We start from the raw sequence: 19560 nt of genomic DNA, 5'->3' as shown, positions 1-19560 counted from the left end.
TGGATCGTGTGTAAGGGGGCATCATATCCTGATGATGTTTGGTAAGTGTGGCCGATCCCTTTTCCAGCACATACCATCATCAACGGACCCAAACTGCCGGCAGTGAAGGAATCGTTGATTTTAGCGCCTCCGGCACTTGGGACGATAATAAGAGTTGGAGCATGTTCTTGTTGATTTATACACACAAACACAAAAAATCGGGTGTAAGAAACGATCCAACTGCTACAGGATCGTGTATGAGATGTAATTTGGCGAAAGGATCCTTAATTCCCCCGCTAGGAAGTATTGCGCCAAAAGGACGAATTAATTAATATTTCCATCCATTGTTTCTTCCTTATCCTATTTCCCTCACACACATCGTCCTCGATATTCCACTGCTTAAAATATGCAAAGTTTTCTGGCAAATATTTTAGCCCCAAACGATACACCTCATTCTCCCACACAGCGTCCGGAACAGCCCCAGCAACGACCCAAACAGCCGAGTGCAGTACAAATTCCCCAAAATCAACAGCAACCACAACGGCCACGGGAGCATAAATTATGAAATGTTGCCAACCTCCCCGAAACAGTTCGCCCGTTAGGGGGACATTTTCCAACAGCCGCGTCGCGTCGTCATGCAACCTTATCATACTTATTGGTTTAGCAGGTGATGAAATAACTCGCGAAAGACAGGCAACTTCCGGTGCCAGTGGGACACCACCCAAACCGAACGGGAGGGAGGCGGGGAAGGAAGAGGAGCACGACACAACGACACAACGACAACACGACGATGACGACGAAAACAACGACGGTGTGGAATGTTTTTGATCCGATAAAATTCTTTGCCGCATTCTACCCGGGCTTCTTCGGGCACTCTCTTCTTCTCCCGTGACAAGTGATGTGCCGTGATGTGTCGAAGCTACTCCTCTTCTCCTCCTGTTTGGCTCCAGAGTTGGCTGACACTTCCACTTCCATTAGATAATGCAACGCGCGACTTTTGCGAGGCGAACTGAGGGGATTCGTGGAAGAGGACCAACTTTTTCGGTACAACTTGCCAAGCGCCATGGTGGAAAATAAAGACACTGGAAAGTATCTTTGAGGACCTACTACTCTTGGCAGGGCGTTTGGATTGAGTGCTGCTGCTGCTGCTGCTGCCTGTTTGCTCCACTCACTACTAGTGACTCCTTTTTGGGTGGAGTGCATATTCCACACTTTGGGAACATTCAGAGCGTGTGAAAAAGGTGAAACAACCACTCGGAAAATCAGGTGACTCAGGTCTATCTCGAATCCTCTTCGGTCGCTTTTCTCCACTCGCAAAGAAAGCATTACTCTTTAGGCTTTGTAGGCCCAACTGTCTTCACCAATCGAGGCACCAGAGGGGGACAAGGAACAACAACAGAAGTGCCCTCCAATTTTTGAGAAAGTTTACGATTGTGACACGTGCAGACACATGCACCTACTACACTAGGCCCTGTCCTGTCCCCCCAAGAAAGCTCCACCACCATCCGCTGTGGAAGCTTATCGGGAAAAGGTGCTATCAGTTTTCCGTTTTTCGGCCTCCTTTTTTTAATAATCACCTTGTTTACCAGTTTCTCGAGGGAGCACACCATGATAAATAATAAAAATATGGCACTCCGAACAAGCACCATCGTTCGTGTGTCCCGGGTGCTGTCTTCTCCATCTCCTTTCCGTGGAAGCACATCCGACAGTACCAGCAAATAGCGCTTCCTCTACCCCGGTTGCGCTTTGGCGTACGCGCGACACCTTGCAGCAAACACGCGAATAACGAACAGTGCCACTTATTACGCGAGCGGTGCGCGCACACCCAACCCAGGTACGACTGTTATCAACATCAACAATGGCCACCAACAACAAAGTCTTTTGGGCAGAATCTAACAGTTTTTGGGAGGCAAAATGGTCGCTTGCGGGTGATGTTGACACGGTGCTTCAAACCTATTCATAAAACTTGGAACAATACACCGTTGCCGCGGTCGTGGTGGTGGTAGTTGTTGTCGTCGGATGGCTTCTTCCTCTTGTCTTTAAATGCTAATGATAATGAACGCGAAGGTCCACGGTAAATCGACCACCTGCGAGGGGAGACGCGTGGCGTGGAAGACACGGCGTTTGGGAAGATAATAAAGCGACACGCTTCTATTTCAGATGAATCTTTGCTCTTGTTTTGTGAGAAATCTTCAACCACCAAGCAGGGACACAAACCCCGCCAACGGAGACTCTATGTGTATTAATCCCCTTCTTTTAGGATGACTGAACAGTCAGTCCTCCTCCTCCTCCCACATTGTTCCACAAATATTTGAGAATGTCTAAAACGCCACCCAGATGATCTCACGTGTATCTCTCCCTCTCACAGCATCACTGTTCCCCCCATCGGTGGGTACCGGGGGACATGGAATTTGTTGAGGAGAAAATGAATACAAACACACACATCATCCTCCTTCGTGGAACACCGTGCCCGTGTGATAAAGGATGTCCCTCATTGGCCATTCGCCTTCTTGGACGACACTGGGACCTTTGTGAAATCTTTGGAAAATCTCCCTAATGCCATTGAAAGTGAGATGACCGTGCGAGACACTCGTAGGGTTAGAAGCGGAGGGCATAAGATTGCATTACAACACAACCGAAACGGCGGTGCGCCTACGTTCCATTCGCTGGAACTGTTTGCCTTAGCTTCATGAGTCTTGTCGACGGCCACGGTGGAGTTTGGCCGCTGTCCTCAGAATTATCGTAACGATGCACACACTCATCAAGAGACTGGCCTTTCTTCTACTGCCGTCAGTGTAAAGTCCACCGGTAAGGACCGAACCTTCGCCAACTGGCCAAGATATGATGTCGTGTAGGAGAAGCTTGGTCTCGTGGTTGTTGATTAGGGAAATCTAATTTAAGACAACAATACCCGGAAGGACACCTTTTACCGTGGTGACCGTGTTTTCTGTTTCGGTCAGCACGCATCATATCACTTACATCCAATCGTGACCCGCGTGGGCCCAGAAGTGCTGGCGACGCCCGGATTATGGACCATCTGCCACAGGAAGGTGCATTAGACAGGCAGTCAGTCGCTGCGTAATATAGTAAAGGACGACTGGCAATGTGCTGCTGGTACGAATTATTACCGCCCCAGGGCAATATGATGGTCGAGATTCACTATCGGCGAGCATAAAAGCATTCCCATTCCGTTGGAATTGTATAACTTTACAATCATTCCGTACTTTAGAAGCACTGTGGGACACACATTGCACCGGATCAATCGAATGTGTGTATGCACGTTAAAATGGTACTCCCAGAATGGTTTCTACTTTTTCACGACCGTTCTAAATTACAATCGTAATAGCGTCGTATGACACCTTACTTACGCCGTCACCACCACAATATTCAATCATTTCGCTATTCTACGGTGTTTTGTTGTCAGGTGGTGCCAGAAAAAGCATAACTTCAAACTGGCCATAAAAAGAGGCAGCAAAAATCGTTGCACAGGCAAATAAAAACCAATGCTCTGGGCATCAAGAGAGCGCACACGTGTATAAAACCATGAAACACGCAAAGAAATTATCCGTAAAACCTAATGTTATTTTCCACTGATTGCAACGTTTATTTTGGGTAGGACATGTAACACACACGCGGCGTGCTAGAAACACAAGAAAGAAGCGAACGAAAAGGCTTCTCACCACGCCAGGAAAATGGACACTTCCTTACCCTATGTGCACAAATACACATATATAAGTGGGACAACAAAAATCATTCCCGTCCGCAACACGATCATCCGCGCCCGTTCGCCCCAACCACATGAGACACACACACACACGCCGAATGGTGATGGCGCATAGCGCATAAAACAGAAACGGCGCCCGGGTGCGCTTTTCCGTGTTGGTCGTTTATAGTAGTGTCTTCAAATAACAGCTGGAACGTGGGCCGTGTCGAATCCAATTCGTTTCCAATTCAGCATGCAATGGGAGCTTCGCATTTTCCCCCATCCCTTTCCTTCCAATTTCACTAATTGCTAGCATAAAACCGATAATGACATTACGATGATGGCCATTCTGGCCATCGTTATCTCGTCGTTTCGTGCCGTCATGCTGGCGCGGAAGGTCGCGACATCGGCTTAAGCATTGAGCCAGAAAAGCGAACCAAAATAATAATAATAATCTCCTCATCGATCCGGCGAAGAAAATGAAACCAAGAGTCCTTCACACGGCTGCTGAAGAGTTGCTAAGAGTTCGAAGCAGACAGTATAAAAAGAAACATCATTATTGAACCGTGCGATTTGGGCGAGCGTACGACGTACGGCGAAAGGCGCAACGGCGCCCCCGAACACCGTCATCATATTCGATTTTAGCACGAAAGTGAACAAACACTCACACACACACATGGTGGGTCACGTATTTGGAGAAATAGTGATTTTCACCTAATTCTAGTACGAGCTAACGATCCGAAGGAAATTTTTGCCCAAAACCGGCAGCTGCTACCAAAAGGGGGGTTTCCTCTTTTTGATGTCGACTTTACAAAGCAAGGTACAAGCGATGGACATTATGCTATTGCTTACGAAGAGGAAGAATTAATCTTCTAAAAAAGGATCATCACATAAACAACAAATGATAGTAGGCCTTGCAGCCATCTGGGGGCCTCTCCTCTTGCAGATCATTGGCACGGGAAAGTTTATTTAGCTAGTCCACATAATCCTTCAACAGATGATTTGATACGGTCCGTTTGCTTTCGGCGTTGGAATTTCCACCGGGAGGGGTTTTCCGGTCAATGGTGTACTACGCTGTCCCGTACCGCACACACGTGTGCAGCAGCCTGTGTAATGGTGATGGGTTTTGCTTCAGGAATGAGCAGAAAAAGCGTGTAAAAATAGGATCCTCTCTTTCACGGGGATATCCATCTATCCATCTGTCACGACCCATATCCAACATACTCGCACGGTCAGGCCTCCAACCGTGCCTACGGAACATCCGAACATCACTCGAGTTGGATTTCCCGCTTCGGGTCTTGAGCATAGGCCGTAACAGTAACCCGTAGCGACCATATGTTATCCGAAGCACATGGTCGGTCGGCCGGCAATAAACAGAAAGCGGCACATTATACCGTTTGTGTTTGTGTGGGCGCACCAAAAGCCCCGATCCGTCGATGAAGTAACTGAGGGATGGAAATGAGTGACTTTTATGGGTCTCGGCTCTTTTTCGCTCGCTTCGCTTCAATGCCTCGTCCCTTGCGAAGGTCAGGGGCCCGTGGCATCTATGAAATGCAAGCATTCGACCGACTATCTCACCGGGATATTGATCTCCCGCGGTATAGACGATTTATTTATGGTCATTTGCAAACCGCGACTCACTGACAACACTCCTCCGAGAACACTTCATTTTTGTCACAAAAGGCGACCGATTCAGCCCCGGCTCTGGTTCAGAGTTAATGAGCGGCAATGGAACATCTGACGCGAGTAACCGATTACGAAAACCCTGGATGTATCGATTCTTCACAAATCGAGCATTACTTTGGAGATGGATGTGTGAGATGGGTGGTCTACTGGCGCTATGCAGAGCACAGCCGAAGCTCAATGATTGATTCAACCGATTCTAGCGAGAAGATGATGATGGTGGTCTTCTACCACCGTCGAAGAAGAAGACGAAATGTGGCGTCACCACGCCCCGCCTTACTGCTATAACTGATTCAAACGATCAGCGAGCAGAAATCAGCATCAGCGCACACACACACACACATTGAAGGAATTTGTTTATCGGAATAAATTATGCAAATAATTTCATCGCCGACAGGAGGACCTGCACGACGACCCTCAACACCGAGCTTTCCCCTGACTGTTGGTCCCTGCTGGCGCACGGTTGATAAGACGCAAAAAAAAGGAGCGAACGAAGCACAACACTGGTGGATTGATGCATCGAAACGATTTTCGTGGAGTGAATGTAGCTTTTAATGAAATTAAAATCGTATTATATTACATCCACAGACCGTGCGCCACCGCGCTGAGTGTTTTGTCCGTTGCACAGCTTTAGCAAAACAAAGAACGGGGAAACAAATGCTCTTTCCACTGCAAACGACATCAAATCAATGCAGATGTAAACGATGAAGTTATTAATAAGAAATTTCCCTCGCTGCTTAACTAAACATAAACAGCCAATTAAGCCATTGAAATAATGGTTCTATTTTGTTGCATTTCAGCAGCTTAGAGTGCTGGTGTTTCTTTTGTAGGTCAGCGTGGCCAAGGTAAAAGCCGGCAGTTATTATTTACTATCTACGATTAGATTCTCAGAGCGGGTCTGATTCATCGGCAGCTGTATACAACGGGACATGTGTAGGCCGTACTGTGGCATGTGGAGTTTTTTTTCTAACATATTGAAACAAACCCGTCACCCATCTTCCTTCAATTCCAAGTACATATGTGTAAACACAGGTGTACAAATTGTGCTTCATGTGAAGACGATGTACTTGAACTGTACTTTAACCGTAACTCTCTTTTCGTTGGAAGCAATTTGTATGCTAGTAACGCTTCGTCACCCTGATATGCACTCTCTCATCATCCAACATACCGAAACGTAAACAATTGACACTGCGATCCGGGCCTTCAACCTCCTGGGGGACAAGAGGACAAGAGCATCTTGAATGCGGCGTGTGTAATCAACAGCAGACGACAAACAATTGTCATAACATTAAAAAAAAAACTTCGCTTTCGCAACCGGCAGCTAGAGGGGGTCATGCGAGCAAATCGTTAGTTCCAGGAAGTATGGCAATACAAATTGACGTTAAGCAGGTTTCTTCTATTGCATCACTTTGCACCAGCCACACACACCCCCAGCTCGTAATTGCAATGGGAGAGAATTAAATTCATCTGCCATCTGTGTTTGGTAGGCGTCAGGATCGTATTGCTAATTCGCCCATCCATCACAAACTAAACCTGGGCCACTCATTGGGCGAGAGACAGTTGTGCAGTGGAAGCATGGGGACACGGGTGGCTCAGCAAGGGGTGGTTAAATTAATGAATTTATGGTTTTATGTCTGCGCGCTGCGAGGTTTTATTTCTAGCTGGCGTTTCCCCCCCCCCCCCCCTCCCTCAGGCTGACGATGAACTGACGACGATAGCTTACGGCCATTTAGCAGTGACCAATCAGTAGAAACGCATCACCCAACCTCCACTCCTCTCCCCGTCCAAACACGGGCGGGGGTGGTGGCGTCAATGCTTGTTGATGACGATGGCGACGACGATCGTTTGCTGTGTGTAGCAGCGCCTTTTGCCGGAAGCGAACGACGCCCGACAATTTTCACCATTGCTGCTCTCTTCTCCCCTTTTTCTCTACGGCTCGGCCTCAAATGGTCCGAACATCAGCGTGCAAAATGAGAAATAATTGACACAAGACCGGGAACGTTTGTCTAGTGTGCCCCTACGAGACAACGAGTTCAACCGCTTCAATGAACGACGCGCCCAGTCCCAGGGTCCGGCTATTGGAAATGTGGATGAATTCTCCGGTTCCCAGGGCAAAGGGGAACATGACAAAAAAAGGAAAGACTGATAAAAATACATCTCGCTCCAAGTTTAAGCAGAAAAAAAAGCAGGCCAAGCATCAGTGCTGGGGTGGAGGAAGACGGAGGTCAACGACAAACACTGGTGTCAATGGCAAATTAAGTTACTCGACGCAGAAACACAGCCTCCACCACGCCGCCATCGCCGTCCTACGCAACTCCAACGCTCCAATGGACGAACGGACGGACGCGAGAGCTAATCGAGCAGGACATGACACCGTGTCATCTCCGGAGTTCATCGTCGCCCATCCCTAGACATTCGACTCTGCCACGAATTCCAAGCACACACACACACACACAATTTGGAGGACAAAATGCGTACGATCCGGACAACACACAAATGGGTTGAAGGTTTTTTGTGTTTTCGCTCGTCCTGCCTTGTTTTCTCGTCCAGGCCGCTTTCTATGCAGAGACAATTCGAAACATAGCTCTACGATACAGCGTCCTGTGGTGATAGTGGACGCACAAACATGCACACGACCATCCTTGGACCATCAATACTGCGGCTTTAGCACGCACGAAATACGCCAACTACCACCTCGAATGAATGTTTTATCGTCAACCCGGACTGCGAAGGATGCTGCCGTAGTAGTGCCCCGACTGCCCCCGAGTAATGCCCTTTGCGAGGGCATGTGATGGGAATTAGAAACGCGGATCCAAAAAGCGAAGAAGAGTGCCTGATGATTACGTTGCTTCTTCAGCTACACACGCACACACCGGATGAGCCAGAGAACTATAACGATTCCCCGCGCCTACCGAGATAACCGATCGAATTGGTTATTCCAAACTCCCTAACCTAATTCGCCTCAGCTCATCATCTAGATCCCCCCCCCCCAACCCCTCCACTTCGATAGATACCCCGTGGGGGATGGTATAGCCGGAGGTATGGTATGGCCGAATGACCGTGAGACGCGCCTCGTTACTTTCACTATTCGATCCGAATGGTGCTGTCCGTCGAAGCAGAAAGAAACATGCCAAATCGCTTCCCGAACGGATCCAACGACCACGCCACGCTCACACAGGAGGACATTTCATAATGGAAACGCCGATGAAACGTGCGCTTCCAATGGCCCGAACGCTGGGGCCGTAGTCGTGGTGTGGGGGTCCGTGGAATGGATTCACCCTTATTGGATTACTACTTCTCTCGTGGCGCACCAAATAGCGTGACCGCCCCGTGCACGAAACCGCAAAACCCGGGCAAACAACACACACACACACACAGGACCGGAACACACCGGATGGATGAAACGAACCAGCCAGCCCAGTCCAGCGGTACACTAGAAATGCGTCCAATGGTCGCTCTTATCGTTGTGTCGCCCATTCGCATCGAACCCTAAACTCAATCGAATGTTTTAGTAGCTCGAGAATCCCATTAATTCGTGCGATTGAGTCGCCATTCAATGCCAGAGGAAACTCATTTCATTATGCCGTTTGACATGTTTTTTTCCGCCATTTTTGATGACGAATTGGTTTGAAGCGATGGGGTTTTGCCAAGCAGTAACTGTTACATGAAACGTGAAGTCATTTTAGATCACAATTTCTTTACAACCCATTACCAAAGATAAGTCGAAACAAAGAAATATGTATCATCCTTGAGCTGTCGACACAGGCTTTCGTGCATTAATCACAACCCTAGCGCATTAACGTGGGAAGCAGCGCATTAAAACAATCTGTGTGCTACACACCATCTCCGGCGTGTGGTACAAGATTTGTGTCGCAGAAATTTAAAAGCATTTTTCAAAATGACTACATTATCTACTTACATGGCGTTACACACATCCATTTCCGGCGACGCGTAATGGTGATGATGGTGCGTCTAAGGACGATTCCGGATGAAGCCATTGAGATGATGGGAACGATTCACACACACACACACACACACACACGCAAAGGAGCCGAGAACGCGGCAACATGATGACAGGTTACATTAACTCGTTAGCTTCAGGATGATGGCAGCAGCAGCAAGCGAGTTACACTTTTCATCACTCGTCGCGTCGGTGGGATCGTCTAACACCCGCCCGGATGCTTCTTAGCTCCAATTCAAGCGTTGCCCGAGTCGCACGCGCTTCATCACCACACGCCAGTATCCTGGTATCACAGTAGGCACACGAATGATGAAAAACACGGGAAGTTACGCTTCACACCACGACACGGCACTGGCCACATTTTTGACAGTGGGCCGAAAAAAAAACCGCACGAACGAACGAACCAAACACAATTTCTGCGGATTTGCGCATCTTCTTTCCAAGATACTTTCAGCCGGAAAACTACGAACGATTGTACACCATTTGCCAAATCCGTGCAGCGTTGTGAGGAAGCTGCATTATTCACTTTCACACTACCATTTCGACGAGTGAGAGTTTCTTTCCCCCTGAGAATGCATTTGTGCAGATATGGCTTCGGGAGCAAACGGCGCGCGCACACCACACGGCCGACTGTGTGTGCGCTCTGAACTGGGTTCCTTTTTAAGTCCGCGTTTCATCATTCTTCCCCTAATCGGCTGTCACTGCGCTTATGATAATTTCCTTAAAACTAAACCTAAAGCCTTACACAGTATGCCATGACTGCGGCACTGATCACTGTCATCTCCATCCGCTTTCGACGGTGGAATCGTGCATCGAGAAGGTGGTGTTTGTGTCACTTTGCAGCCGGAAAGCTATAAACTACGGAACGACGACGAACACGGGAAGCGCTCCAACTCACATCTCCAACGTGCAGCGACCGATCCGATGATTAGTAAGCATAATGCACCGCTCTATACAAACACACACACACACACACACAAACAGCCCGCGCGCGGTGGCGATTGAATATTGGTTTCTTTAAAAAGCTTATACTGTGGGCTTCTAAACCTACGACTGGTGGGGTACTAGCGCGATTCGATTTCCAATAATCTTTCCCACCGCCTTTTTTCGCGGTACGCCTTCCTAAGGCTGATCCGATTTGTGGGCCTTTCGGTAGCGCCTACCGCAGCCACAACAAATCGTCTCCTCTCGTCTCGTTCGCTCGATGCACGTCCGGCACGCAGGAACACACACTGGAGCGTTCCGGCATAAGTAGGGTACGCTACCGTACGCAGCACGTTGCGCACATTGCTAATTCCATTCTCCCAGTTCAGGCGCGGGGCCACGTCGACGATTCTATCGCTGCAGCAGCTTAGCTGCATCGACCGTCGGGTGCGTATCCTCGCGCTTGCGGACCCGCTGTTGCTCCGGGTGTTGCTTATTAGCCTTCTTACGCCTACGTTCACTGCTAGGACTAGTCGTCAGATTGAGCTTAGCACTAATGGGTTTGTCAACGTCACCGGCGTGTGACGGTCCGCCGTATCCGTATCCACCTCCGCCTCCGCTTCCGGCCCGCTGATGATTGATTGAGTTTTGATGAGCGACCGCGATGGCGGTGACGGAGGCGGTGGCACTCGCGGCACTGTGGTTGGTGCCGCTTCCGCCCGTCGCCGGTACCCGGTACGGTGGCGCTGATGGTCCGCTGGCCGGCAACGGTCCACCACTGCCACCGTCTACTGCTGCTCTGCTGCTCTTCGCCCACCGGCGTCGTCCACCGGCGGTAATGATGGCTCGGTCGCGGTCGCCACCCTCTAGTGCGGCCGAACGAGCCCGTTGGGCCCGATATCAGTGATGCTCGTTGCTGGGCATGTCGTCGATGTTGCTGTCCCAGTTGAACTCCGTCACGCCGTTCCGCACGCCCAGATTGCCCAGATGCGCAAACCGGACCTCGAAGTCGTTATCTTTGGCTTTGAGTCTTTCGAATCTGTGAGGCGGGCATCCACGAGGCGGGCAGGAACACCGGGGGAAAAAAGGGAGACAAACAAACAAGAGCAGAAGAATATTTTAGTATGGCGAAAGCGAACAAACGTGCCGCAAACTGGTGACGGTAATGGATTGTCAACGTTGTGCGCGTCTCGCAATGGTAGAGTGAAGGCAAACGATGAGCAGTTGTGTGAAACCGTTGGGCAATTGCGCCGCGCCACCAACAGGTTAATGGCTTCGTGACTTCCTGACAAGGCGGCGCCGGACGATACACCCCAAAAATGGGGAGGTGTATATCATGATTTCGTAATTTATTGCTCGCTACCATTGAGCACGATTAGCCCTGGTTAATCGATAAGCTAATGGACGCAACCACGCTCTTCCTCCTATCGCTTTCAGTTTCCTTCGAAAAGGACACACGTGCCGCAATGATTAGGAGATGGTAATGTGTATGGTATATGTATGGCTTTTTTGATACATTTTTAAAATGTCTTTTTACAGCCTTAATCCAAACATGATCAGCAATCGATCTTATCGTTTAATTTGCTACTAGCAATTTTTCACTTCATAACCCACCATGGACTCATAATAAAGAAACACACAAAAGCACGCCACCTTCTTTACAATTTAATAAAGTACCCCTAAACTATCCTTGCACAGAAAACAGGTCATAAAAATTACTCTATCCACACTAATAAACCACCCCACCACCACGAAGCCTGGTCACCTCGTAGGCATACGCCTTTATCGCGATAGTCAGTTAATGCCGCCGGTTTACTAGCTTAATCCGCTCGAAACGACCCTGTTAAGCCGCAAATGCAATAGTTACTAGAGCCACATATATCTTTGCGCTTCTGCACTGCAGCGCACATACAGCATAAACATAAACCAGCTCCCCTTCTCCCCGGCAGCTGTCCCATTTCGGGAAGGTGTCGAACGAAAAGTAACGCTCCCTCCTCCCTGTCCGCTCCCGGCAACGTTTAAGCCAAAGATTTAAACACCGTCAACCCCATCACAGGCGAGCGTGTGCCATACAGAAAAGAAAATCCCAACCCTACCAACCCACAGCAGCCAAGGCCCGTCGTGTGCGTGTGGCGGGATCATAATAGTTGCGCCCGCTCTTTATTGCGCCAATCGCTTGTGTGCCAAGTCGTGTTTAGAGTTAATAGTCAATTGCGCTCGTGCCAAAATGTTGAGACGGGCGAAAAGAAACGACCAACAATAACAAAAAAAAAAAAAACACTGCAAAGCGATAAACTGCGAGCGGGACAGTATCTAGTTTCACGCCTTCTAGCGGGCAGCATTAGTAAGCGAGGGTAATAGGAAGCATGAAACATGGGGTTTATGCAATAAGATATTGTTCCCACCGGCACACAGGAGCGAAATTAATGTCCGTGTCACAACAGCAAAGGGTGTGTGTGCGTGTGTTTGTAACTGTCTTCGGCTGTCTGGTTAACTTCTTGGCCTCAATTTATGGCGCGAAGATGCAGCACGACCGGGTGCGCACCCCTTATCACTAAGCGGCCATTTATCACACACTTGAACGAGGGCAACGGTTAAGATTATGTTTAAGGCAACTCAACAAGAACACGTTTAGCATGCTTACCCCCACTGGCGGTGTGTGATGCGTCTTTAGCATGCATCGGTAGTATATTTTCGTGCTTAGAAGCCACGAACCGAAAACCGAACCCACCGAAATATGCATTCCATTTCATTCAGGAAGGATCCAACGGTATGATCCAGAAGTGCAGACAGAGACCATGCACTACTAGATAACGTGTTCTGACTCAACAGAGACCCCTAACCTGCTGCAACGGGAAGGTATCCCCCGGTGGAATCCGCAGTTACATGCGAGGAAAAATACAATTGTACAAACAGATTGCATGTCAGGATGGTATTAGAAGTACTAACCACTTTTTCAAAAACCCGCCCAGCCCACCAAACCTACCACCTCCTTCCCAGAAAAGCGGCCAATCACACACACAAACGCTTCGTACACTCCGTTGAAGCACTTTCAATTAATAACTGTTCCGCCCCGGACAGAAAAAGATACCACATACGTACACGTTTCCCACCAGGGACGTGTAGAAGGGCGTTTTATACCCCTAGTAGAAGCTTTAAAAGCAATGAGAACACGCCGCTGGTGGTCACCGGAAGAAATACAAACTGCTAAACGAAAGTGTATCTAGAATCTGACCGGATGATATCGGGCGGGTGTGAGAAAGTTCCGCACGGACGATGTCGACCTCTGCTAACCCGGGGGGAGCCGTTGCCAGCACAGCTAGAGCTAGAGGGCGAACTGCTGCACGCGACTGGCCATATTTCGTGTTGCGATAATAAACAGCTTCGAGGCCGGAAGTGCCCACTTGCCACACGCTAGAAAATTGAGCCCGATTCTTTTTCCTTCCTGCTTTCTTAGCCCTGTTATTTCTTTCTTCTTCTGTAAAACCTGTATGGTAGTTTTCCCCGTGCAAGGACCTAGGTAGCAGTGTAGTGTAGTGTAGTACCTTTGGAACATTAGCTTCTTCGCGAACGCGTACAGCTCGAGGTCGAGCGCGTTCAGCTGGTCGATGCGGGCGCGCTGGGTCGGTGTCAGGCTGTTCATCGTCACCGTCGACACGGTGGTGTTGTGCTGCTCGAACGGTATCGCGAACCGCAGGTTGAACGTCTCCTCGAAAATGTACTGCGAGATCTTCTGGTACTCGGTCAGACCGAAGTAGGACATGGCCGCTAGGTTGCGCTTGGCGCTGGCCAGCATGATGCGGTCCCGTTCGGCCGTCGGCATGTACGTCTTGTTGTAGCACCCGACCAGCGCCAGGTCGGCAAGCATGCGCGTCTGCCGGTTGGCGGCCAGATTGCTTTCGCACCCGGCGAACTCGTCCAGCGCCACACCGTTCCAGTTGGCACCTGTGAATAGAAGAAAAAAGAGACAGAGAGACAGATCGATTAGACAACAGGACAGGTAAAAACAAATCGAAAAACATAAACTTATTTACTAATACTTCAATAACGTTACTAGTGCTTCAAACGCCGCGTCACGACTGAGGGACGCGTCGTGATCAAATTTTCTCACAAGGTTCATACCATTACACCATTCATTGGCACTGCATAATTTGAGCATCGAAAGGCCATCGAAATCGTCTTGCGGACACCTGACCGGGGTGTGTATTTTGTATAAACAAGTTATTGATACCTTTCCCACCTTCTGGGAAGGACACGAATCTGAGCAAACAAGCAGCGAGGTTAAAGCCAAACAACGTTGCCAACGCCGACGGAACCGACCGAGGGCAAAGAAGCCAGTGAGATATGTTGTTGTTCAACAGTCGTAAGCCATGTTGTATGGCCAAACATACAATTTCTTTAAGTACTTTTCTATTTTAACTGCAAGAGTCGGTTTGTTGAGATAGCTGTTTCCGAAATCAAACATCAGGTTTCGGCGTGTCTGTCAACCACATGAGAGTCTTTCGCGTGTCTTCTTCGGTAACCCAACAATGCATTGGGGAAAGTAAATAAAGCATCAAACACCTTCTTCTCACCATAAGCTCGACGTCTGCTTTCAACAGAATACATAAAAGACAATCGACGACAATGAGAGTGTCCCCGGTGATATTTCGTTTTATGATTAGCGTAAAATCAAGCAATCAATCGCGTTCGCTGCTGCCACCGCCAGCCTCCACACTTTTACAGCCATCGAAAAACGGATCTGACAATTGAATTTGTTAACACCAAAGGTGGCGTAAAAAGAGGCCGCATCTCCCCTCCCACGTACACGGGAGGAGTGTGTTTCAATTCGAACAAATTAATGCTGATTCGATTCAATTACGGTGAAATGAATGCGGGAGAGGGCTACAATCTCTGGCGCTTGATTGACATGTTCCAAACCCAGCCCAGAATTGATGTTGTTCCCAAGCGTATGTGTTTGTTGCCTGGCGAGTGAATTGCGTGATTGCCCTTTGCGGGGACCTGTGCGCCTGTGCTTGGCAAGCTCTTTTCGCAAGCACCATGAATTAATGAGCTACTGGGGGCCGCCCCGTAACAACAATCCGGACTCAACATCTAAAGGCGCGCGCATCCTCACACAATACTACACACACGCACCCAATGGAGATAACGGTTAGATTTAATTACAAGTGATGGTTAGCAGATAACTAGGTACACTCCTCATCGTACACTAAAATCACACAGAGACACCCGTCAAAGACAGAGCGCGCGCGCGGTGTGTTTACACAATCCTTTCCATCGAGTGATTGGCAATTCTATCAAACGTTGAGTAATTGCGCGATCTATTCGGCGAGTTCGCAGTGCATTTCGCTCTACTCTGGTGACGACACGCCAGCGTCGACCGTCGATCGAACAAGTCACAGGTCGTTCATGACCCGTGAGGAGATAGAGTACGATAGGGTGTGGAATGTCGTTGCCGTTTGTTACCATTCCAGGGACGGTTGATTGCACAGATCAATTCCAGGATCGCAATCACTCAGTCATAATGGTTCTTTCTTGCTTAGCATTTCACTACCATGCACAGGCTTCGGTGCACACGCTTACAGCTCGTGCTGAACGTGCAGTATGACGCATTTAAATAGAGCAAAGCCCCATCATCATCAAGCGACAACCTCCTTCCAATAAAGAACGGAACGTTGTTTATGCTGATGTCTCTTTTGGAGCCGTCACTGCCGTCGTCGTTTTGTTTACAGGTTATTGTTTGGTGCGTAATGGCATCTCCGTAAGCATTACATTGCAACAATATGAACTTCATTCCAGGCATCCTTGTTTTTTTTTTTTGCTTCTGTTCGGTATCTCCCACGCCGAAGAAGAACGCTCTATATAGCCATCGCAAACATCACATCGAAAGCCCCCCAACCTGACCTGAGCCAGCAGCGCCTTCGGGGAGCCATTTCTTGAGCATCGACCGAATACAACTCTTCTCGCAGAATGTTGTCTCGCGGGTCAAACGGCATTTTTGGAATCGCATGAATCCCAGAGTTCGAAAGTCAACCGGCGAGGAATATTGGTAGCGGCGGGGGACACACAGTGTGTTTTTGGACGACCCCGGGGGTGCCGCCGGTCGCTTTCGCTCGCTGTAGTCGGTATGCAAATTTACAATCGCGCATATTACTTTTCACCACGTGGCGGAGCAGCAGCAGCAGCAGCGAACAGAGCAGCAGCATCAATAAAAAGGGGCAACCAAGCAGATCTCGATCCCTTAAGCCCGCCGTGTACCCAACCCAAACCCAGACTGCCAGCGGCTGGCGGCGAAAAGCTTCATGGCTTCACGGTGTTAGCTTCATTTTGTGTATCATAAGGCCAAAACCCCAATACCCCCAAGGTACTCCTCTGCCATCCGTTTGTTAGATGTGAGCTGCGGCTATGCTTGTTTTGCTAGCGTTTATTTTCTTCGTAGACGACACGGTTCGCCACCATATGCGGCGGTCCCTCCAACTTCCAGGCGAGATACCCTCCTGTTGGGAAGCATCAAAGCGTGTAGAAAAACAATTATATTCGTGAGCAGCAGGTTTCGAGCGCGTTGGGGAATTTCGAGCGCTTCTGCAGACTAGGACACTTCGAAGCGCAGAGAAGCCTCAGCCATCCTGCCTCCTGGTTCTGTCCTTCTCCGATGTGCGGAGGAGGTTCGTCAAGTCGCATCAACTTTTTCCTACAAACGAAATAATGAATGTGAAATACGAGAAGGAAATGGAAATTACATGAAACTTTTCGTCTTCCCACAAGGTGCCACACCGCCGACCACTGGCGTGTCCCCCGTCGTTTGGAGGCGAAGTAAGCAATTCTTCTTCAGAAAAACGCTTCGATGCTTCGCTTTCCCGAGCACCGTTGGGAGTGCGCTACAAAACGAGCATATCCAAGGACATAAAAAAAGCGTCGACCTCTCTCTCTATCTCTTCCTGCTATAGGAAAAGGACGTCTTTAAGGAATACCGTACACGGGAAACTAAAAGTGGTCGAAAACAGTGCACTGGAACAGAAAAATAAACTCCCAACGTGGTCATTCCACCGTACCTAAGTACACACCGCCACCAGCAGAAGCCATTCCTTCACCGGATCTACTCATCCGGACTCAAGGGACCATCTCATCATCAGTTCCCTGGCGCTCAATGACGAACAGGTCGCTGTTATTATTGCTGCTGCTGTTATTGATGTAACGAGGCATTTGGACGGTTTCCCGAATTGGTCACGCGTTTCGGGAACAACAATAATCGGAGGTCGTTTTTCGTCTACACAATGAAGGCATCTTACACTTCGCCCAACCGTTGACAGAAAGTTCAAGCGAGCCGGAAATACGACGCCTGAGCAAGGCCGCAGCCGCCGCCGACGTCGTTCAAAAGCTAACGCGCCAAAACCCCCTCGGAATGGAAAGAAGAGCTTTTGTCAAACAAAAGATTACAACTCAAACAAAGTATATCCCTGCGGAGTAGGAACGAAATTTTACAGCAGCAGGATCAGCAGTAGACACACTTGCACAAATGGAAGTCTTGTAATACGTCCTCTTAGTGCCCTGGCAGCAGCCCGCCCTTGGTTGTCTGGGTCGTCGATCGATCGTTGGAAATGAAAACGGGCTCCCCGTAGAATGGTTAACGAATACACAATTGTTTAAGAACGAATTTTCGTCACATTGTAACATTTTTAACACACACACGCGCGCGCAAGGAGCAAAACCACTTTCCACTTTCATTTTCCAGGTCACCGCGTGGTTCGTTAGCGTGCCTTCCCCTCTCCCCGCACATGGTAAGCAGAGAAGTTCATGAATGTGTGAGGAGGCTCTTTAAATCAAAATCCCAATTTCCCATTTCTTTTCCGGACGTAAATGCGCCATGTGCGACACACCCTGACAGGGGAGAGTGTGGGTAAGCAGCAGCCGGGATGACGACATCATCATTTGTGGAAGACGTAGACGTCGGCACACATACACACTCAGGCACACCTTTGGATCGAGCCGACTTCAACCGAAAGCATTACTTTCAAAATAGAAGCGCCAAAAAAGAAAATCCCCAATCCCGGAAGGCTGCAAATGAGAAAGGAAAAGGACAAAAACGGCGGCTTTGGCTTCCGGATACACTAAGCAGGAAAGAGTGCACACACACACACACACGTGGCCACCGCCACATCAAAACGTGTTCGGTCGGTGTGCACCATTCCATTCCTCCCTCCCTCGCTCCCTCCCAGCCAGTATGATTATTTTCTTATGCAAATAGATGCATGTTAGGGAAGATTAAAAACTTGGCCATGAATTATTCATTCCGGCCACATCCCTTTGGAGACGCAAAAGACGCCGGCGGTTCGGACTTTTTCCTTCAGCTGTTCTTACACTTTTTCGCTCGTTAGTTGGTTCCTGTTCCTGTAGACGGGGCAGCGTGTCTGAACAGCGGCGCGAGTCCACAAACGATTGCTAACATGAAAACCGAATCGACTTTCTACTACTACTACCTACTACACCTCCTTTTTCCGTCTGCCTTACATTTGACAACTTTAACCATCATCAGTAGGCATCATCGTCGAAGCAGCGATCGTTTGCGTTCATTGGAAGGTTTTACCTCCGCAGAATGGAATGTTCGAGAGCTGCGAATGTCCTGCCGCTCTTTCTCTTGTTGTTGATCATGTATATATATACCCCGTGTTCGCCAACTCTACTACCGGGTGTTGGGGGAAACAAGTAGAAGGTTTCCTTTTTCCAGCATTTGCACAAAGAGGAACAGAAAAACAACGTACAATTTCTGCAAAACACACGATAGGCAATATGAAAATGATATTCATTTTACATTTCCATGGTGCAAGCACGCCCCCGGAATGAAGTGATTCCGACGCACTTCACCCACTCGGGAGACGACACAAGCCCACAAACGAGATATCACGCGCGAGACACAACCACACCGATGATTTGCAAACACATATCTGCCACAATATCCTGCAAACGGAAAGATGATGATTTGTGGGAAATTTGCAACGAAAACACGCTTCTTCAAAGAAGTGTACGCGCGCATCGGTAGTGTTTTGTGGCGGAGCGATGGATGGGAGCAAGTTTTCCTCCAATTAAAAATAATGAGCAACGGTGTCGAATCGCTAATACGGGAAAGAGATTGTTTTTCCATCTGACGGTGTAGTAGAAAGAAGCTTTTCGCTCTTAACTTTATTTGTCCCGACAAAGTTATGTTTTCCATTCACTGAACGAGGTAAAGGACATATTTTTACGTTCTATCTCTGGAAATTCCTTATGCTTGTTGTGACATATTGGCTGGGGTTATGCTTTCGGTTTGATTTTC

The 19560-nt window shown here is 48.7% G+C and overlaps 1 protein-coding gene across 1 annotated transcript in view; it reads right to left on the bottom strand.

The window, feature by feature from the left end:
- The window catches only part of LOC121590318 (heparan-sulfate 6-O-sulfotransferase 1), a 49773-nt gene that overhangs the window by 1842 nt on the left and 28371 nt on the right, over positions 1-19560 (bottom strand). The window contains exons 4-5 of the mRNA XM_041909884.1: positions 13796-14195; positions 9285-11289 (exon numbers count right to left, since the gene is read on the bottom strand). Of these exons, the coding sequence (XP_041765818.1) occupies positions 11151-11289; positions 13796-14195 (539 nt within the window). The 3' untranslated portion in view covers positions 9285-11150. The remainder of the gene's footprint in view (positions 1-9284; positions 11290-13795; positions 14196-19560) is intronic.

This window comes from Anopheles merus, chromosome 2R (assembly GCF_017562075.2).
Source record: "Anopheles merus strain MAF chromosome 2R, AmerM5.1, whole genome shotgun sequence".
Lineage (NCBI taxonomy): Eukaryota > Metazoa > Arthropoda > Insecta > Diptera > Culicidae > Anopheles > Anopheles merus.
This window is presented reverse-complemented; position numbering and strand designations above follow the sequence as displayed.